This window comes from Panthera leo, chromosome B1 (genome assembly GCF_018350215.1).
Source record: "Panthera leo isolate Ple1 chromosome B1, P.leo_Ple1_pat1.1, whole genome shotgun sequence".
NCBI lineage: Eukaryota > Metazoa > Chordata > Mammalia > Carnivora > Felidae > Panthera > Panthera leo.
Genome location: NC_056682.1, coordinates 35,430,917 through 35,453,806, shown reverse-complemented (window position 1 = coordinate 35,453,806; position 22,890 = coordinate 35,430,917). Strand labels below are relative to the sequence as shown.

At 41.9% G+C, this 22,890-nt stretch overlaps 1 protein-coding gene across 3 annotated transcripts in view; it reads left to right on the top strand.

The window, feature by feature from the left end:
• The first annotated feature begins 12,034 nt into the window (after positions 1-12,034).
• The window catches only part of PPP3CC (protein phosphatase 3 catalytic subunit gamma), a 100,471-nt gene continuing 89,615 nt past the window's right edge, over positions 12,035-22,890 (top strand). For all 3 annotated transcript variants that reach the window (XM_042934609.1, XM_042934611.1, XM_042934610.1), the window contains exon 1: positions 12,035-12,364. In XM_042934609.1, the coding sequence (XP_042790543.1) occupies positions 12,316-12,364 (49 nt within the window). In that variant the 5' untranslated portion in view covers positions 12,035-12,315. The remainder of the gene's footprint in view (positions 12,365-22,890) is intronic.

Genomic DNA, 22,890 nt, shown 5'->3' with positions numbered 1-22,890 from the left:
CTTCAGCTCAGGTCACAATCTCACGGTCCGTGAGTTCGAGCCCCGCGTCGGGCTCTGGGCTGATGGCTCAGAGCCTGGAGCCTGCTTCCCATTCTGTGTCTCCCTCTCTCTCTGCCCCTCCCCCGTCCATGCTCTGTCTCTCTCTGTCTCAAAAATAAATAAACTTAAAAAAAAAAAAAAAAAGAGTCATAAGCTCCAGCCAGCCAGATCCCCCAGTGCTCATCTGTTTTAAAGATTTTTTATTCTTTTTTTTTAAGATTTTTTTTTTTTATTCTTAATGCTTTAGTGTGAAATATCTAAACTTATGAAGAATGATAGGTTCAAATACCAGCAGAAGTGAATCCCTTTCATCCTTCGGGAATAAAATGGATTAACATTCCATTTACAGCAAAAAATATTAGTGGCTGGAAAAGATTCATAGGTCCTTATCGGCCTTTGGCTAAGTATGTTTAGAACTGCTGGTCAAAAAAAAATCATTTTTCTTACCAACACTACAGCCCCTTCTTGCCATATGCCCATTCGTGGTTGTTTTTTTGTTTTGTAATTGTTTGAGTAAGCTCCACACCCAACGTGGAACTTGAACTCACATCCTCAAGATCAGGAGTTTCATTCTCTACTGACCGGGCCCAGCCAGGAACCCATCATGGTTTATTTTTATTTATTTTCAACCTAGAATTTTTGTAATGTTTATTTAAATAATTTTTGAGAGGGAGGAGAGAAAGAATCCCAAGCAGGCTCTGCCCTGTCAGCATAGAGCTTGACGTGGGGCTTAATCTCATGAACTGTGAGATCATGACCTAAGCAGAAATCAAGAGTTGGATGCTTAGCAAATAAGCCACCCAGGTGCCCCCACTCACGGTTTGTTTTAAATGGAGGAAGTTAACAGAGACTATCCGCCCTGTATAACAGCAATCCTTGACCCTGGCAGTAGGTGGGATTCCGTGATGGTAGCATCAATTACAGTTAAGGAATAACCCAGAAGTGTTCTGACTCTGGCAATCACAAGCCAAGAAGTAGTTCTTTCTTCCACTGGGCTCTGGATTTTTTTCTCTGTCTGTGGTTTGTTTATAGTTGTTTTGGAACACTAAGAATAAACTCAGGCAATAATCCATAAGGGTTTTTACAAATACTATACACATCCTAGAAAGCCATCAGGCAATTCCTATTGGAGCCCCTGACAAGACCTCTTTTGATGAAGTAATTCTAACTGTGAGATGTGCTCTTAAAATACATATTGCCCTGCATTTGGTTTTCTGTGTGTGCACATTTAATATGAGAAGTGGGGTACTGCTGTCTCTGTCAGTGTGTATAGGGTGGTAGGGAGACAACCAGAGAGTAAGAGGCTGTTCTGGCCCCAGGCTGGGGAGAAGGATGCGGATTGAGGGGACGGGGTGGGTAGGGTGGTAAAGCTCTGCACACATCCTTGGACCACAGTCCAGGCCCACTCTGTCACCGAAGCAAGAATAGAATACAACAGTGCAACCCTGGTGTTGGGAGGCAGGAAAGGGAAGGCACCGGACAAATGGTGCAGCCCACATTCAGTGCTGCCGGGTCTGGCCCACCTCCTGGCCAGACCCTCTTGACTGACCCCCCTACCGCTATCCCTTGGAACCAGGCAGGACCCCGATGTAGCTACTAGGTCTTAAATCAGTGATTATCAGCCAAAGCCACCACCATGTGGCCAGTGCCTGTCCCGATGGCCCCTGCACTGGTTCCGCAGTCTTGTTGATTTAGGAGCGGAAGGAGCTGTCGAATACTTGGATCAGCCACAATCCCTCTGGGGTCCACAGCTACTCCCACGGGAGCCAAACTTGAAAAGAAACTCTCCACTGGCACTGTACACCCCCACTGAATGACTGGAAATGCTTCACTACAACTGCATTCCTGTTTACAAGATGGGGCCCTACAAAGTGCCATTGGGCTGGGAGGTAAAGACAGAACTTGTCGGCCACAATGCGGTGGCCACTCCGGGGGGCCTGTGAGCCAGCTCTGATCTTTGTCTTAAACGAAGACGCTGCCCCAGTGGTTGTCACAGCCACACTACCATCTCCCTTGGTGTCCACTGCCACAGCTAGAAGGCACTGAAGCTGCCCAGGTGATGCTCTCAAATCCCAGAGCACATCTTCCCAGAACTGGCCTTCACCAGAGAAAATCTGGATACTTTGGTGGTGGTTGTCTGCTACCACGATGCTGCTGCTGCTGCTAGCTGGCAGATTTGGTCTTCTCCCTTCCATGGCTGCCAACATGGAAGATGGGGGTGTCCTGCTTGAGTCCTGGCTGTGCTCAGGCTGCCCGGAAAGCAGAGACTGGACACAGAGCGGGGCAGGGCCCAGGGGAAGAACATGTGTTCTGCTTGACTAACAGTTTAAAATGCAACAAAATCTAAGAATGACACCCAAGCCGGTTAAATGAAAATTCCTGCCAAACATGATGTTAACCCTGTGGGTTTTAAGGGAAACAACTAATTCAATAGACTTCTTGTTATTGTTGCTTAAAATAAAGGTTTAGGTCTTTAATTACAGATGCTAGAGAGGAGGGCAAAAAGTCTCTTTGATCTAGTGTATCTTCCCAGAATAGGAAATTCTTTCAAGTGGCATGTTTTTCTATAACTTCTTGAGGTTAATAAAACAAGCTCTTTTGAAGCCAGTGGCTGGTTGTATCGTAGAGACGTGGCCCCTGAGAAGAACTCTCTCAGGCTGCTAAATTCACATAGTTTAAACATTTTGTATTAATTCTCCAAATAATGTAGTTTCCACATCCCCACCCCTTCTCTTGAAAATTGTGTGAGCAGAAAAGAGATTAAATTCAGATTTTCCTGGGGCACCTGGGTGGCTCGGTTGGTTGAGTGTCTGACTTCGGCTCAGGTCATGATCTCACAGTTTGTGGGTTCGAGCCCTGCATCAAGCTCTGTGCTGACAGCTCGGAGCCTGGAGCCTGCTTCGGATTCTGTGTCTCCCTCTCTCTCTGCCCCTCCCCGGCTTGTGTTCTGTCTCTCTGTCTCTCAAAAATGAATTAATGTTGAAAAAATTTTTAACTCAGGTTTGCCTTTTTTCTAGAAAAACTGACTTTTTTTTTTTTCCAGTAGGCTCCACACCCAAAATGGGGCTTGAACTCACAACCCTGAGATTAGAGTCACATGCTCTATGGATAGAGCCAGCCAGATGCCCCTGGAATAACTGATTTAAAAAAAATTAGATTAAACTGATTTTTCAAGATAGATGGTTCAATTGTGTATCATAACTAAAAGAGTAGATAAAATTGAAACATTAGAGATCTCAACATTGTTTTCATTTGATTTTAAGGGTTGTTATATTTATTCTTGCAAACTGATTTTCCTAATTATGCTCTACTTAGCCTAGCAGAAAACTATTTTGCATTCCTTGGTTCATACATTAAAATTTTCCCTGAAAACTGCCTTGATCTAGCTGATGGTAATAATTTTTCATTGAAAATTTTAATGCAGCCTCATATGCTAGTTTAAGTAAGGAAGTCTTTAAAAAGTGTTAAGTTTGGTGCTTTTTAAAGCCAATGAAGATGAGCAAGAATGAATGCAAAACTACTAGCCCAGGATTCTGGATTCTGTCTTTGTCTTCACGTGAAAGAGCACAAGATGTTTAGGCCAAAAGAATGGATTTGTCATTCTGTTATTGACCAGCTATGTGAACTGCACCTCAATGCCTTTATCTGTCAAGTAGAAAATACCATTTCTATCCTATCTATCTCCATAGATGGAACGAGAACTAAACGTATGAGAAAGTGCTTTATAAATTATAACTCTATACCAGTGGTAATTAACATTTTGCTGTTTGGATTCCTCTGAGAATCTGAAAAATAAAGGTTTTCCAACATTTCTCTCACACACTCCCAAAAGCACTTGCAAATGTACTCAAACCCTTAATTTCATTTACAGTTGGGAAGGAATGATTTGAAAGCCTTGCACCACAGGTTAAGACCTTCTGCTACAGGGGTGCCTGAGCGGCTCAGTCGGTTAAGCGTCTGACTCTTGATCTTGGCTCAGGTCATGATCTCACAGTTTGTGAGTTCAAGCCCTACGTCAGGTTTTATGCTGACAGCACAGAACCTGCTTGGGATTCTATCTCTCCCTCTCTCTGCTCCTCCCCCACTTGCTCTCTGTCTCTCTCCCTCAAAATAAATAAGCTTAAAAAAATAAAAAAGAACTTCTGCTCCAGACAAGAGTAAGATATCCGCCCATTCAACAAATTACTGAGCTCCGACTTCATGCCAGACACAGCAATGACAATGGCAGTGCCAGTGAACAGACAGAAGAAGGCGCTTCCCTTAAGGAGTGAGGGTAGACCCAAAGAAACAAGTGCTACAGGTAAATTGGGGTAATGAGGTAAGAGAGTGGTGGGGGTGCCCTAGCTTTAGTTAGCACAGTGATCAGAGGAGGGGCATTAGAGCTAGCCATAATCAGAGGAGACATTTGAGCTGGCCATAAACAATGAAGAGGCAGCTTTGTGAGAATGTTCTAAGCAAAAGAGATGGCAAATGCAACAGCTCTGGGACAGAAAGGAGCTTGGTCTGTGTGAGGCCAGTTTGTATAAATCTAGTATATACAGTATAAACAAGGCCACCATGTTTGAACTTCAGCAGCCATAGGGAATGAGGTTGGAGCTGAGTTCAAAGAGACAGGCCACTTTGGAGAAAGGAAGAGGCACTTGAGGGTTTCAGGCAGAGGAATGACATAAATCAGATTTATGTTTTCAGTTTGGGAAGATTTGTTGTGTGGCAAAATGGACTGTAGAGGGCATCAGTTGACAGGATATGTCCTGTGAGGGATCTTGCCTCCTCCTCCAACAGCCCGCCCATTCTACATTTCTGGCACAAGTGACTTGATGAATGTCAGTGCCATTTCCCTTGTGGGGCCCAGATGTGAGAGAGGTATTAAATTCTGCTCTCCTAGACGATTGTATTATGTAGCCAATAGTGACTATCACCATTATCTCCTGCTTCGTAATGATGTAAACAAAAGTAATAGGGAATGATGGCAGCTTTGGGGCTCCTTGTCACATCACAGTTCTCACAGTGTTGGAGTCTCCCAAGGAGACCAAGGGAGACCTTGGTCCAGGAAGGGAGACCTTGGTCCAGGAAGACCACTGCTAAGACGTTTGCATACTGCCCCCCAAAATGGGCTGAATATCAACCTATGAATACATGTTACACATTACACAAGTCAGCAGAACTTTCATGAGATTTTACTTACAACTGTCTAGAGGGGTTCCTAATTTGATATCAGGCTATCATAATTAGTAGGATGTTGCTTTGGACTGTGTTTTTTCCATTACAAAATATATAAATATATATATTTTTTGATTCACTAATTTTTTTAGACATCAAGACTGTGGAGTTTCCACACCAAGGTAATTTAATCGAAACTAAGCATACTCAGGAAGATATGAATTAAATATAACACAGTATATGATGTCTATACCATATGTATTACTAACTGGGGTGCCTGGCTGGCTCAGTCGGTAGAGCATGCAATTTTTGATCTCAGGTTGAGCCCCCATTGGGCATAGAGACTGCTTTAAAAAAATTATGCAGTGCTTTTCATATAAATTTAGGAAGTATACACCATAAAAGACCTTTTCTGTGTAGACATTTTAAAATATTTTTTAATGTTTATTTATTTTTGAGAGAAAGAGAGAGACAGAGCATGAGTGGAGGAGGGGCAGAGAGAGAGGTAGAGAATCTGAAGCAGGCTCCAGGCTCTGAGCTGTCAGCACAGAGCCTCATGCAGGGCCCGAAACCATGAACTAAGAGATCATGACCTGAGCTGAATTTGGACACTCAACTGACGGAGCCACTTAGGCACCCCTGTGTAGCCATTTTAGAAACCTTCATTTTACTCTAATTTTAAAAAAATTCTATAGTTCTCTTACCTGCATTTAACACAGAAGTTTAATATTTAATGGCTTCATACAAATCAAAACTGAAACCAGGTTACTTTTATACAACAATGGAAACTAGGATTCCCTGTACATTTGTTAAATTGAAAGCATTAATAATTATTTCTCAGAAGGGCTGGTCATTAATTAAGATTTATGAAGTGCCTTGGGAGTTTCATAAGGAAATACACCAAATCTCGCAAGCTCTGTAAAATGGAAACCTAGATTTGAAGAGATTAGTAGAAATGCCAATTACACATGGATCTTGGTGATTTCTAAAAAAAAATTTTTAATGTTTTTATTTTTGAAGGAGAGAGAGAGAAACAGAGCATGAACAGATGATGAACAGAGAGAGAGGGAGACACAGAATTCGAGGCAGGCTCCAGGCTCTGAGCTGTCAGCACAGAGCTGGATGCGGGGCTCAAACCCACAAACTGTGAGATCATGACCTGGGCTGAAGTTAGATGCTTAACCAACTGAGCCACCCACCCAGGGGCCCTGGGTCTTGGGTGATTTCTAATAATCATAACCAATGCAGAAAGCAAAAAGAAAGAGAACCAGACTTGCTAGTTAGATAAAAACACCACATACCCTGGCCAGGTGAATGGGTGTACAAACTGAATGAAATAGAACATTCGATTGTTGCTGGAAACTCTTAATGTCATGACTAAAAAAAAGCATCACCACTACCAATAAGCTTGAATCTCATTTATTTAAAAAAATTATTTGGGAAGGAGCTTAATTAGAGTTTTCTTTTCATATTTTCATTGAGTGGCTCTGATCAGAGAAATCTGTCAGAAAATCCCCCAAATGAGTATGTAACACTACTGGAAATAGGCCAGGACAATAGGTCTTTGAAAGAAAAGAGCTCTTTATTTTCACCTAGTTATAAAGTAATACTTCCTCAGCATAGACAATTTGTTTTTTTTTTAATTTTTTTTTTAACATTTATTTATTTTTGAGACAGAGAGAGACAGAGCATGAACGGGGGAGGGTCAGAGAGAGAGGGAGGCACAGAATCAGAAGCAGGCTCCAGGCTCTGAGCTGTCAGCCCAGAGCCCGACGCGGGGCTCGAACTCACGGACCATGAGATCGTGACCTGAGCTGAAGTCGGATGTTTAACCAACTGAGCCACCCAGGCGTCCCGACAATTTGTAAAATACAGAAATTATTGTTCATTTGTTTCTCCTAAGCCACCCTTCTCCTAAGTCACACTACCCAGAGATGGCTACTATTAACATTCTTTTCCACAACAGACAATGCTCCGTGAGGGTTTGAACTGTGTCAATTTTAGTTCATCACTGTATCCTACCGCCTGGCATAGGGCCAGCAGGCACAGTTGGCATTTGATTAATGTTTATTGAACGAACAAATATTTCCTTCTAGCCTTTTTATGCATACATTTGCTTGTTTGTTCACAAAGGGGGTCCATACTGTACATTATTATATTCTATTATTTCCTGAGGCTTTTCTCATAGCAAATATCTTTGTAGTCTAAAATACGCTGTTTTTTGGGGGTGCCTGGCTGGCTCCGTCAGAGGAGCATGCCATTCTTGATCCTGGGGTTGTGAGTACGAGTCCCACATGCAATGTACAGATAACAAAAAAAAATTTTTTTTCATTTTTTTTAATGTTTATTTTTGAGAGAGAGAGAGAGTGTGAGTGGAGGAGGCTCAGAGAGAGAGGGAGACACAAGATCTGAAACAGGCTCCAGGCTCCGAGCTATCAGCACAGAGGCCAATGCGGGGCTTGAACTCATGAACCGCCAGATCATGACCTGAGCTGAAGTCACCGACTGAGCCACCCAGCCACTCCCCCCAAATTTTTTAAATATGTTGGTTTTTCTTAAAACATAATGTTCCATCCGATATCATATTTCGTTTAACCATTTTCCTATGCAAATGAAATAATATAGTATGTCTTATTTTGTATCTCGCTTCTTTTGTTCCCCACAATGTTTTGGAGATTCATCCATATTGTTGTATGTACCAGTAATTCTTTATTTTATTAGCTGAGTAGTATTTCATTGTTTGAATAATCACTGCTGTCAGGTAAAACACCTAAGAACAGAATTACTGAGTCATAGAGTAGGTGTATATTTAACTTTATAAGAACCTTCCCAACGGTTTTCCAAAGTAGGTATAGCATTTTACTTTCCCATCAGTAACGTGGGAAAGTTGCAGTTGCTCTCACCCTTGCCCAACACTTGGCACTGAGAATCTTTTTTTGGTGGGGCACCTGGCTGGCTCAGTCTGAAAAGTATGCGATGCTTGATCTTGGGGTCATGAGTTCAAGCACCATGTCGGGTGTAGAGATTACTTAAATAAAAAGTTAAAAAAAAACAAACAAAAAACTGCTGTATTTTATTTGTTTGTTTTTAAAGGGCTTTAACTCATGACCTTGAGATCAAAAGTCACATGGTCTACCGACTGAGCCAGCCAGACACCCCAGTATTGAGAATCTTTAGTTTCAATTACTCTAGTAGGCTAGTGAAGTGGTATCTCAATATGGCCTATTTTACATTTTTTTGATGACAAGTGATGTTGACAGAATCTTTTCATTGGCCATATGTAATCTCTTCTTTATTGATACTGACAAATCCCTTTCTAGAGAAGTTGTGCTAATTTGTAATTCTGCTAACAGTATCACCTTTTCAAAATGTTTTCCTATTTGCTATGTGAAAAATGGCATCTTGTTTTAAATTGATTTTTTTAATTTCTTCTGAAGTTGAACATTTTTAATGTTTATTCTTTTATAAACTCTTTGCTTATGGCCTTTACCCATACTTGTAGAGTTCTTCTTTTGAATAGTGAAAGTTCTTTATCTTGACTTCCGAGATGCAAATATCTTCCTGCTTTTGTGCCTTTTAATTGTGTTTATCTTTTTCAAGTAGTCAAACGTAACATTCCTTTGTGATTCCTTTCAGTACTTTTGAGCTTAGAAAGTCCTTATCTGAATTAACTAAGTTGTTTTTGATCTGATAAATGGGGGGAGGGAGCATCAGCATCTGTTGGCATCTATTAGCTCTGGAGTTACACCAATCAACCAAGTAGGATAACTTCATTTTCTTCCAGGTTTTTTTCTTTTACTTTTGCATGTAACTTTTTTTTTTTTAAGATTCTTTCTTTTTAAAAAATGTTTATTTATCTGTTTTTGAGAGAGAGAGGTAGAGAGAGAGAGCGCACAAGCAGGGGGAGAGGGCAGAGAGAGAGAATCCCAAGCCGGCTCCACCTTAGTGCAGAGTCCCGCATGGGGCTGTGAGATCAGGACCTGAGCCATAAACCAAGAGTTAGCCAACTGAGCCATCCAGGTGCCCTTCGACGTAACTCTTTAAACAAGATTCACTTTATTTTAATATTACGGAGTGGCTCCAACTTGAGATCCAAATGGTAACTTTTCCACTACTACTATTACTATTATTGAAAAATCCATCTCTTCACATTGGTTTGCAATGTTTTCTTACCATTTTTTGTTTTTTAGCTATGTTCTTCAGATGAATTTTAGCCTCTACTGTGCTGCAGGCACCACTTTAGTTTTGAACTTTAAAGATTTGCTCTGTTTGATAGAAGTGTGGTGTTCTCATTACTTTTTTTTAAATGATTTTTTAAAAGTTTATTTATTTTGAGAGAAAGAGAAAGCACAAGTGGGGGAGGGGTGAACAAAGCGGGGGGGGGGGGGGGGGAGAGAGAGAATCCCAAGCAGGCTCCACACCATCAGCATGGAGCCTGATGGAGGGCTCAAACCCACAAACCATGAGATCATGACCTGAGCTAAGTCACACACTTAACCGACTGAGCCACCCAGGCGCTCCAACTTTTTTTTTTCTTAAGGTTTTTGTTTATTTATTTTGAGAGAGAGAGAGTGTGCGGTGAAGGGGCAGAGAGAGAGGGAGAGAGAATCACAAGCAGGCTCCATTGCTGTCAGTATAGAGCCCGACACAGGGCTTGAACCCATGAACCATGAGATCATAACCTGAGTGGAGGAGTGCCTGGGTGGCTCAGTTGTTAAGTGTCCAATTTTTGATTTTGGTTCAGGACATGATCTCAGTGTTGGTGAGTTTGAGCCCCAAATCAGGCTCTGCACTAACAGGACAGAGCTGTTTAGTATTCTCTCTCTGCCCCTTCCCTGCTTGTGCTCTCTCTCTCTCTCTCTCTCTAAAAAATAAACATTTTTTAACAATTAAAAAGATAGCTTTAAAAAAATAAAAATTAAAAAAAATGATCTGAGCCGAAACCAAGAGTTGGACGCCTAACTACCTGAGCCACCAAGGGGCCCCACTCATTACTTCTTAAATGAAGAACTTCCTCAGCGTATCTGAACAATTCTCTTGGGTGAAAGCCTTAAGTCAAGACCCAAGAAAACAGTACTAAATTAAACCCAGCTTCCAAAGTGCTCCTACCTTGTTGGGGTTGCTATGAACGGCCTTAGGTCAAAACTGCCAGGCATAATTCAAGGGATGCCTCCAATGTATACCCCCAGATCTCCTCCCAATACATAAATCTATATTTTTTTTTTAATTTTTTTTTTTAACATTTATTTATTTTTGAGACAGAGAGAGACAGAGCATGAACGGGGGAGGGTCAGAGAGAGGGAGACACAGAATCTGAAACAGGCTCCAGGCTCTGAGCTGTCAGCACAGAGCCCGACGCGGGGCTCGAACCCACAGACCGTGAGATCATGACCTGAGCCAAAGTCGGCCGCTTAACCGACTGAGCCACCCAGGCGCCCCTACATAAATCTATATTAATGGAGATTTAGGCTTTAACCCTTATAATCTTTTAGTTAGAGGCTGTCCAAAAAGACTTTGTGCTATGATGGAAATGTACTATGCTACCATGTCCAATAGGGTAGCCACTAGCCACAGAGTTATTGAGCGCTTGAAATGCACTTGAGGAACTGAATATTCAAATTTTTAATTCTATTTAACTTAAATGTGTATAACCACAAATGACTTATTGGCCACCATTATAACTGTTAAGACTGGTTTGACTCTGTTTCTTGTATCTCGGTTTCAATATCGCATTATCATTGCTAAACTCAAAATATTTTTGACTTTGCTGGAAGCTATACTCAGTGAGGGAAGGCAGTCATAGTTTCTACTCTAGACTTACAACGTAAGGAAAGAAAAGGTCGGTTTTTAACCCAGAGATGCGCTAGATTATTAAGACTCTAGAGACTTGCCCATCGTGTTCCACAGTAAGCATGAGCGGGGCAAACAGGTACTGTGTCACTGTGTCAAAGGGGAAGAGGTGTTGCTTCTAGCAGAGTAGGGGACACGCAGAGCATAATTATAAGGTCAGTTCCTTGCACGGTGGAGGTCTGGCTCAGGGGCTCCCTGGAGCGGCTGCCCTCCCTTCTGTTAGAAGGTGGCAAGGAAGTGAGGAGGCCACCGAGCCTCTCGTAGGGTCTTAGGCCACTTGGAATCTGAGTCCCCCCCCCCCCCCCCCCCCCACGTCCTGGACTAGAACTGGCATGGACACGAACGTACTTCTTACAATACTAACTGCACTCAACAAATGTGAAAACTGAAATCAGGTCTTAAATGGGTTTGATGAATCGGGGGAGGATAACCAATGGGAAGGAGCGTGGGCAAATTGTTAGGGACTCCCACAGACAGAGTGGGCGGAAGACCAGAAGAAAAAGAGGGAGGCCTCCCGTGGGGAAGGTCTGGGAAGACAAGGGCTCTCGGCAAGGTGGGCCCAGGGTGAGGTTCGCACCTCCACCGAGCTGCTGCTGGGTCGCTGCGGCCGGGGCACAAGATGGCTGCTGCTTCGCTGCGGCTTTCCGTGCAGGACCCGGGGGCTGGTGTTAGGTGCTGCAGGTCCGGGCAGCGGCAGGCAGCCCAGATGGAGTCAGCTGCGGGGAGGGCAGGCTGAGGAGAAGGGAAGACGGACCGTTGGAAGCAGGAGGGGAGAAAGGAAGCACGCGAGCGCGGAGAGCGCCCGCGGAGCCCTCGGGCCTCAGGAGTGGGGTCCGCAACGACCGGGGAGGCGGGAAGTCAGGTGGCCGCCTCGGCCAGGGCAGCGGGACCGCGCGTTGGGCTTCGGCAAAGCGGCGGCGCGCGCGCACGGGCCGCCGGGAAGTTGGGAGCGCGGCGTGCGGCGGCGCGCGCGCGCGCACGCGGGCCCGGGCTGCGAGCAGCCGCGGCCGCCCCGGTTGCCTCCCTTAGCCCGGTGTGCTCGGGACTCGGCGCCTCAGGAGGGAGCGGCCAGTGGGCTAGCATCTTGTCGGTGGGGTTCTGAGGCCAGGCTGCCGCGGCCACCTCTTTCTGGTGCCTGAGCCTCTCGGAGGGGCCGGGGCCGGGTCACGGCGGGCTGACTGGTCCCGGGGAGCTGAGACTGCTGGACCCGAAGGCGGAGGTGCACGTCCGGCGGTCGCCTGGCGCCGGGAGGAGGCTGAGGGGACCATGTCTGGGAGGAACTTCCACCTCTCCACCACCGAACGCGTCATCAAAGGTGCTGGGCGGGCTGGGCCCTCCTCGTCCACCCGCGGGAAACGGCCCTCGGCCGGGCGGTGGCGGGAGAACGGAGGGGGAGAGCCGAGGAGGGAGGGCGGCGGCGACCCAGGCTGCTTCCGTCCGGGAGGAGGAGGACCTGGAGGGGCTATGGGACAGAGGAGGGGGATCCCCTCCCCGCGGGGCCCGGGGCATTTTCTGTTGCGCCTTGACCCGTAGTTTGCTGGAGATTGCTGATTTATCTCCGGTCGAGCTGGACTTGCAGGTGGGGTGGGGATTTCTTCTGCCACCACCCCAAAGGGCCAGGATCCCCATCTTTTTAAAAAAGAAACAATTCCTTTTTTCTCGTCTTGTATCTGGTGAAGCCATCTAGAGTGGCGTGGGCAGGGACTTTAGCAGATTCTTCCAAGTCAGATCTTCTGCCGCTCCGCTCCCCGTCTTTAGGATCTGATTATCTCGCCCCTCCCCCACCTTTTTTAAAGGACATTTACGCGTACCTTTTGGCCCACTTTCTAGAGATCATCACAAGTCACTGTTGTTACTAAAAGAAACAGTGTGGTGAAATAAATACAAATAAATCCATTTGGGAATGTGTGAAAGGGATTCACAGGTCTCTTGACATGATGTTGGTGTTTTATTTTTTGGCCAAAGAGACTTGGAGAAGGATGTTCTCTGATTCAGAGGTCTAACCAAAACTAAACTGTTCCTTACTAATACTTGTGCGATTTTACATTGTTGTTCCTATTCTTAAACTAAGAATACTGGTTTAAACATAACCACTAATTTATGCACTTTTGTTTAGCGTTAACACTTAACTACAACTCTTCTCGCCCGAGTTTTAACAATCGGTTTGATAGCACGATTTTATAAGAAGGGCGTATACCTCGACAAGCCCTGTTAGTGGCTTCTGGATAAAGGGGTTAGCTGTACGAGGGGAAAACTATTAAAATGCTCTTATTTTTTCATTTTGATAATTAGAAGGAGAAAGGAAACTAAGATTGGTGACAAGAATGCATATATTTTTTAAGTGGAAAAGTCTCTTGAATGTTCAGTGAAGGGGGAGAATTTTAGCGTTTAACTTAGATTCTCCCCCCCCCCCCCACACATGAATCATCATAAATGTTGATTTTCTACACTACATAATTCTAGTGTGTAACTTAGTTTTTTCCCCTCTAAAAAGCCAGGAGCATAAGTGATGATCATAAACATACACTACATAATGTTTAGTAAAGGTAATGGGTTTTTGAGATTTGTCAGTTTGTTTGGTTTTATTAAGGATCTAAGTGAATTGTTCATATAACTGACAGCCCTTTAACTGTTAAATATTTTGACCATTTTAATGTCAGTTTATATAGCATATAACCCATAAAAAGTATAAATCTTCTCTTAAGATAAAGAATATACTAAACATAACCTTTTTTGATGAATCAAGGTCAGTTGTGTACCTTAATTTCTGTCCTGTGCTTTTAACATGGCTGGTGCATTCTGCCGTATAAGGGTGTTGGCAGTTTCTTCCTGTACCAAAATGACTCCTTACTGCTATACCATTTAATGCTTTTGTCTGTTTTTAGTTTATCTCCTCCAAGACTGTTTTCTATCTGTCAAAATATGCCCTTCTAATCTGCTGTTTCTAAGCTGAAGTAGGCAGGGAAACCAGATAAACCAGAATTGTGTGTCAAGTCAGAATAAATAGGATCTGAGCGAAGCTTAGTGGCAGTCCTCAAACCTTCAGGTATTATCAAATTCTGATCGCCATTGTTGCATGTAATGTCCATCATAAGATATAAAAGAGATGTTAAAATAACCCTCTTAGACCCTTAAAATATAAAAGTAAAGTAAAATAAAACATAGTTAAAAGGCAGGTGCTGTCTTAGTGCTAGGCATGCTCATAGTTAAGAAAACACCCTCATAGTCTGTATCATTTAAGTTTGGTTTTTGGCGAACTTATAAATTAATGCATGTTGTATACTTATAAGATTAGTCTTAAATAAATGAAATATAGTGATTTCAACGCCTTAGAAATGTATGGATTTATCTTGTATATAAAAACTTTAGTGTGGGGCACCTGGGTGGCTCAGTCTTTAAGCAGCTGACTCTTCTGAGGTGGTGAGATCGAGCCCCTTGTAGCACTCCGAGGTGAGCTTGGAGCTCTGCTTGGGATTCTGTCTCTCTCCTTCTCTCTGTGACATTTCCTGGCTCGCTCTCTCTCTCTCTTTCTCTCTCAAAATAAATAAATAAACATTAAAAAAAAAACAACAACCAAACACTTTAGTGTAAGAACTTGACCACAGCAATTTTGGCTTCTCCGTGACTTATGTTGCTTTTTTTCTGGGTTTTCCAGAGTTTGAAATAGTTGAGGTTTGTTCTAAGAAAGTAAGGTGTCACTGTATGTATAATATAGCTAAGATCCATTGTACCGGGTACTAAATCCTGATACGATGTTATCCTGCCTGGCCAGAGTTGTCTGCAGTTATTCACAGCTGGAAATCTTTTTCAGAGGTGAGACCACACCAGAGTTATTTTTGGTTCTGTCATTTCCTGTTAACTTAAAAGTCTACTTAATTGTTTTGTTTGAACAAATCTTGGAGAAGAGTGGGTAGGTAGGAGGGAGTGATTAGTATTTTAAGTGTCCTTTGAAAAGCAACTTTCCTAAAATGAAGGACTAGGCTGATCATCAGAAAAACCTAGATTTTATTGTCTCTGGAACTTACTTGTAACCTTGAAACTTTCTCTCTCTCTCTTTTTTCTACAATCTCATCTGCATAGTAGGGTTAATGATACCTTCTTCGTCAGGCATCTGAGCCATGCAAATGATATAACTGACATGAAAAGCTTAAGACAAGGTAGTATTATGGGGGCCCCTGGGTGGCTCAGTAGCTTAAGCGTCTGACTCTTGGTTTCGCCGCAGGTAGTGATCTCACAGACTGCCAGTTCAAGCCCCGTGTCAGGCTTTTCGCTGACTGAGTGGAGCCTGCTTGGGATTCTCTCTGCCCTCTCTCTCTCTGCCCTTCCTCTGCTCGCTTGCACGCTCTCTCGCTCTCTCAAAATAAATAAATAAGCTCTCTCAAAATAAATAAATAAAGACAAGGTAGTATTATGAAACATGATAGTAGTTTGATAATAAATCAGTTTCTACAGAAGTGGTAGGTAGAGAAATCGTTAACATTTGAAAAACACCAGAATTAGAAAGTACATGAAATTATAAGTTAGAAAACTGAAAATATCTCTTCTATAATTTATTACTTTATTTTATTTTTTTAAGGTTTTACTTTCAGATAATCTCTATACCCAATGTGGGGCTCAAACTTACAACACCGTGATCAAAAGTCCCATGCTGTACTGACTGAGCCAGGCAGGTGCCCCATTCTCTCTTACAGTTTAGAGGGTATCTGTCTGGGTGGAGTCCCATGTGAAAGAAAGTGAAGAGAGACCAGTACAGTTCTGCCTAGTACTTTCTTGGCAGCTGGTTTCTTCCCTAGCAGTTGAAGGTGTCTGGATCTAAATTTTTTTTAATGTTTTATTTACTCTTGAGAGAAAGAGAGACAGAGCATGAATGAGGGAAGGGCACAGCGAGAGAGGGAGACACAGAATCTGAAGCAGACTCCAGGCTCTGAGCTGTCAGCATAGAGCCCAATGCGGGGCTCGAACTCATGAACTGTGAGGTCATGACCTGAGCCAGAGTCGGACGCTCAACCGACTGAGCCACCCAGGTGCCCCAATGTTTATTCATTTTTGAGAGAGAGACAAAGAGCGTGAGTTGGGGAGGAGCAGAGAGAGAGGGAGATGCAGAATCCAAAGGAGGCTCAGGCTCTGAACTGTTAGCACAGAGTCTGACGTGGGACCCGGACCCACAAACCGTGAGATCGTGACCTGAGCCAAAGTTGGACGCCTAACCAACTGAGCCACCCAGGCACCCCTTTTTTTAAATTTTTAAAGTAACAGTTCTGAGTGTCTTTAGAATAGTCCATATGCATTGGGGTATCACTCTTGGTGACTGGAAACTCAAATGACTGAATTGTGAAAATCTTTCAGCTTGATTTTTTTTTTCCTTCTGGTTTCCAAGTTTCTTTTCTGTTTGAGGGAATTTTTTTCTTTGACAGTGATTGTTATAAAAACAGTTTTTTCCCCTGGGCTGAATCTTTTCAGAAGCAGCAAGGAAATTTCACCAGGAATTACATGACAGATGTGGAGAATCCATTGTTGGTGGCCAAATGGTGTTTTACAGAAAAGTCTGACTTATTTTCAATAAGATGCTGATATATTGCTCCCATTCATTTGGAATTCAAGTATATTGTATATTCACAGAAAGAATTGTGTCCTTGGTAGCACACACTGGAGGCTACTGGTTCTTTAATATCCTGCCAATTGGAATAGTGTGGCTATGGTTTTCTTACAGGATTTTAAGAATAGTATGGACAGAAATTGCTGTTTTCTCAGGTATACCCTGAACCCTGTTTCAGTTTCTGGTACCTATTCCTCATTTATTTCCACATCTCTTTGCCTTCTCTTGCCTTTTTTTTTTTTTTTTTATTAGGAGAATGGATTTACTAAGGTTTTTTTGTTTTTCTTTTTCTTTTTAAGTTTATTTACTCATTTTGAAAGACAGAGATCATGTGCACATGGGTGAGCAGGGGAGGGGCAGAGAGGGAGAGAGAGAATCCTAAGCAGGCTCCATACTGTCAGCACAGAGCCCGACAAGAGGCTTGATCTCTGAACTGTGAAATCATGCCCTGAGCCAGAATCAAGAGTCGGATGCTTAACTGAGTCACCCAGGCGCCCGCCAAGTTTTTTTCTTTTCAATGTAAGCTCAATCCTGCTTATTATAACATTTGAAAGGCAGAAAGGGAAGAAAACAAAGGTGTCATATTCCTTCCCTGCAGAAACAAGTTCTCTTAATACTTTTCATGTATTTCTATCTGCTAGTGTATTTTGAATTCAAAGAAGAATGGATCACATATATTAAAGCTTGTACTTGGCAAATGTTTCATATTATTTTAACACAAATATTATAATTTTACCTAAATACTCATGATGATCTTAACCAATATGAAAACGGTTTGAAAGTGCTTGTATTCATATTTTGGTCCTTTGTATTTTCAATCATTTGATACAGTGCCAATCTAGAAGAAACATTTTTAAGTATAAATATTTAATGTGGTCAAGTCATATAGTACATATCTGTTGAATTTGTCAACACCATTTAAGTTATACTTAGTTTACCATTGTAATTAACAAGCCACCACAACATTTAAACACTGGAAATCTATGCTATTTGAGTTTCATACCTCTCAGTGGAAGTCTCAAACCTTGGAAAGGACATCTTAATGTAAACACTTAAATCTTTTTTGAGCAGGAATAAGGTGTTCTTTCTTACCTGTATGTTAATGGTTGTGATTAAAGCTTTATTTATAACACATGTGGTAATAAAGCTTTCTTCTATAAAGCAACATATTACCACTTTTAGTAAAGTTAAAAAAATGTTTTTGGGGAACACCTGGGATTCTCTCTCTCCCTCTCTCTCTGCTTGACATTCTCTCTCTTCCTCTTTCTCTGCTCCTTTCCCACTCTCAAAATAAAAAAATAAAACTTAAATGTTTTGGGGGGCACCTGGTTATCTCAGTTGGTTAAGCGTTGGACGTCAGCTCAGGTTGTGATCTCGTGGTTCGTGAGTTCAAGCCCTGCATCGGGCTCCCTGCTGTCAGCATGGAACCTGCTTTGGATTCTCTGTCCACCCCCTCTCTTTGCCCCTCCCCTGTTTGTGCCTGTGTGCGCTCTCTCTCAAAAATAAACATTGGGGCATCTGGGTGGCTCAGTTGGTTAAGCATCCGACTTCAGCTCAGGTCATTATCTTGTGGTTTGTGAGTTTGAGCCCTGCGTTGGACTGTGCTGACAGCTCAGAGCTTGGAGCCTGCTTTGGATTCTGTCTCCTTCTCTCTCTGCCCCTCCTCTGCTCCTGCTCTGTCTTTCTCTCAAATAAATAAATAAATAAATAAATAAATAAATAAATAAATAAAGTTTTTGGATCATTTGAGTGAAAAATGCTAAGGATTCAGTAGTTAAGATGAATTAAAGAATTAATTGAAAACCTTTCTGAAGTGGTATTTGGTAATAAAATACCTTACCATTAAAGTAACATTTTGGGGAAAAAAATAATTTTTAGACATATCTATGAGAGACAAAATTGTTCAGCTAATTCTTGGTATTTGTAGTCACTTTGGAGCTTTGCTGCTACTTAATTGGAAGGACTAATGGAAATAAAGGGGTGTCTGGTAATCATTATCATCCTTTGGTGCAATCATTAATAGACTATTATACTCTGTTTTAAAGTTTTCATGTTAAATTTTAGCTGCATTTTATTTTTTTTTTTAAGTTTATTTTGAGAGAGAGAGCAAGCACATGTGGGGAAGGGGCAGAGAGAAAGAGGGAGAGAGAATCCCAAGCAGGCTCTGCATTACCAGTGCAGAGCCTGATGTGGGGCTCAAATTCATATACAGCGAGATCATGACCTGAGCCAAAGTCAGACACTTAGCCAACTGAGCCACTCAGGTGCCCCTTAGCCACATTTTAAATTGCAAAACTGAGATGTAAAAATTTCAGCTCATCCTTGGTGGTATCTGACTTAGGTATTTTTATAATCTACCTAATTATTCAGATACATGCACAGAGTACTTTTAGTTTTATTTATTTGATACAAACTAGATTTTTATCAAGAAATTTGTTTCTTGAGTCTTTATTATTAGAAAAACGTACAACTTGGTAACTAGATCTCTAGCCTGGTGACAGAAAGATACGCTGTATAAGCTGGCCAAGGCAATGTGCATTTTCTATGATCATTATTAGATTTATTGAATGTGAACAATTCATGAGATTTTGTGCAGTCTAGACAGTGTTAGCCCAACAGACTGAAACAAATGAAATAAATACTGGGAGACAATTCAAGAATTTATTCAACAATTACCTATATAATCCTTGCTAAAAATGTTTAATCTGGATCAAGTTATAATAAACAATCAGACAAATCCAGTTTGTGGGATTTCTCTAAAACAACTGGTCTGAACTCTTCGAAAATGTCAAGGTGATAAAAAATATAAAAGGCAGAGAGACTATTATAGATGAAAGAAAATGAAAGAGAAATGACAGGTATATTGCCAAGCCTGGATTGGGAAAATAAAAAGCTGTACAGGCCATTTTGGAGACAACTGAGGAAATTTGAATATGGAGTATATAATAGATAATAACATGTCAGTGTTAAATGTCTGGATCTGATGATAATGCTATTGTGCTTATAAAGGAGAATGTTCTTATTCTTAGCCAATACCTGATGTAGTATTTATGTTGAAATGTCATGATGTCAGCAATTTGCTTTCAAATGGTTCAGAAAAAAAAATTATGTATTTGTTGAGAGAGAGTAAAAGTAGCAAAATGTTTACCATGTTGAAAAGGTAAGGAGCAAATGTGTATTCATTTAACTATTCTTTTACTTTTTTTTTAAAGGTGTTAATTAAATTTTTAAAAAGCTTTTACTTATTTGTTTTGAGAGAGAGGGAGAAAGCCTGAGTTTGAACAGGGGGTGGGGCAGAGGGAGAGGGAGACTGAAAGTCCCAAGCAGACAAAGAATCCCAAGCAGGTTCTGTGCCCCCAGCGCAGAGCCCGACATGGGTCTCAAACGCCATCCAGGCGCCCCAAGATTTTATTTTTAAGTAATCTCTACACCCAGCGTGGCCTTGAACTCACAACTCACAAAAAATCAAGAGTTGCACACTCCACTCACTGAGCCAGCCAGGTACCCCTAATCTTTTACTTTCTTATAGGATTTCAGTTTTTCAAAATACAAAGTTGGGGAGAGAAAGGCTTCGGAAAGGCTACCATCATATTTAAGGATTCAGTAGTGTCTTAGGGAAAGCTTAAAAGAAGAAAATTTTAAAGTATATTATACCTGATGTGAAGTAGAGGTAACTTCTTTAGCAGAACAAGAGGTTGTTGCAGTTACATAGGGTTTGGAAAAACATGCAGAAATGAGGATGGAGAAAAACAAAGTGTATTTGATTAAGGAGTAGACAGGGTGGGTAAAACTAGAAACCTCAAAGAATTGAAAGAGGTAAAACAAAAAAGAGGAAGAGAGATAGCTGAAAACTGCTAGGGCAATTGATGGTGATTCTATTAAGGGAATAGCAAGATTATTTTGATGGCTATATGTTTTTAAAAACCCAAAGCTTAATTGGCTTATAAATGTAACTCAGAATTATAGGTAATTGAGGGGCGCCTGGGGGCTCAGTCAGTTGAGTGCCCGACTTCGGCTCAGGTCATGATCTCACGGTTTGTGAGTTCGAGCCCTGGGCTGGGCTCTGTGCTGACAGCTCAGAGTCTGGAGCCTGCTTCGGATTCTGTGTGTCCCTCTCTCTCTCTGCCCCTTTCCCACTTGTACTCTGTCTCTCTCTCAAAAGTAAGTAAAGCATTAAAAAAATTAAAAGAATTATAGACAATTGAAACATTGTACAAATAGAAATTGTGGAAAGTGAGACCTGTTTTAATTTTATTGAAGAGATTATGAAAAAAGTGGGAAAAGGTGGCATAGGGATAAAACAAATATTCAAAAGCACTAATAAGCAGAGGAGATAGAAAGGATTTTCTAAGTGTATTTCCCCATCCCTGTTAATCACACCACTTACCCATTTAGTCACTGGCTCAGATGACAAGCCTGGGAGTCAGGCCAGACCCTGTCCTGTCCCTTGCACTTCACATCCAGTTCTTCCAGACTCAGTTCTATGGACTTTTGGTTTGCACATAGCCTTCTACTTCATCTCCCTCTCTGACTTCTTGTTTATACCATTGCAGTAGCCTTGTGCTAGGGCTATTTAATCTAATGTCTATATTGCCATCATGATCTGTAGATAATGTAAAGGATTATTCTTATGCTTGAAATCCTTCATGAGCCTGTTCTGCCCACAGAATGAACTCTAAACTCTGTTGATCTATAGTTCCCCTCATGCTAAACTGTGTGTTACTTTCTCCTCTCATTTCATACCCCTGTTCCCAAACTTTACTACTGCTTGTGGTCCCTAGAATGCCATGAAATTTTATATCTGTGAATGGGTTCTTTGTATTATTTTTATATAGACTCTTGTGCCCCAACTTGACCAGGTCCTATTTCTCTTTCAAGATTTAGCTAAGAGGACATCTGAGAAGCGTTTTCTCTTTTACTAAGAGGCTGTCTAGAATAATGGTTTTTAGAACACGGGCTTGGAAGTCAGACATACTTGGATTCAAATGCTGCGTCTTTTAGTAGCAGTATGACCTTGGACCAGTCACTTAATCTTGTTTTTCCTCAGTTTCTCTATCTGAAGAAAAGGGATAATATAACCCACTTTACAGGATAGTTGTAAGGATTAAATAAACTCCACAAACAGTGATAGGAGCCTAGTAAGTGCTCAATGTATGTTAGCTGCTATCATCATCATTAGAAGGGTTAGATACTGGGGTCCCTGGGTGGCTCAGTTTGTTAAGTATCTGACTCTTTTTTTTTTTTTTTTTAATATTTATTTATTTCTGGGGAGAGCGCAAGCAGGGGAGGGACAGAGAGAGGGGGACAGAGGATCTGAAGCAGGCTCTGCGCTGACAGCCTGACAGCAGCAAGCCCAATGTGATGCTGGAACTCATGAACCAGGAGATCATGACCTGAGTGGAAGTGGGTCACTCAACCAACTGAGCCACCCAGGTGCCCTGCGTCTGACTCTTGATTTTGGCTCAGGTCATGATCTCGCAAGTTATTGAGTTTGAGCCCTGCTTTGGGTTCATATATGTATGTGTACATATATTTGTGTACATATATGTATATATAAAAATATATATATATATGAAGGGTTAGATATTGCTCCTATGAACAGTCTCATTGCTTTTCAAATTTCTCTAAATATTTTTGTTATTTATTTACATTAAACTATTCTCTTCAAGGGCAAGAACTATGCATTATTAATGCTGGATACAGTGCCTAGCACGTAAATGCTTAGTAAATGTTTAAGTAAGTGAAAGCTTAAGAAGCTTATTTTATGGAAGATAGTGTAGAAAAGGGCACAGTCTCTGCTAATTACTAGCTCTGATACTTTTTTATTTATTTTCCTTGCTTGAAGTTTATTATTTTTAAAAAGAATTTTTAAAATGTTTATTTATTTTTGAGAGAGAGAGAGAGAGAGAGAGACAGAATGAGCAGGGGAGGGGCAGAGAGAGAGGGAGACACAGAATCTGAAGCAGGCTCCAGGCTCTGAACTGTCAGCACAGAGCCCAACGCGGGGCTCGAACCCATGAACCATGAGATCATGACCTGAGCTGAAGTCTGACGCTTAACCGACTGGGCCACCCAGGTGCCTCTATTACTATTTTTTTTTAAGTTTATTTATTTTGAGAGGCAGAGCGAGCAGAGGAAGGGGCAGGGAGAGAAAGGGAGAGAGAGAATCCCCAGCATTCTCTGTGTTAGAGTGGAGCCCTGATGTGGGACTCAAACTCATGAACCTTGAGATCATGACCTGAACC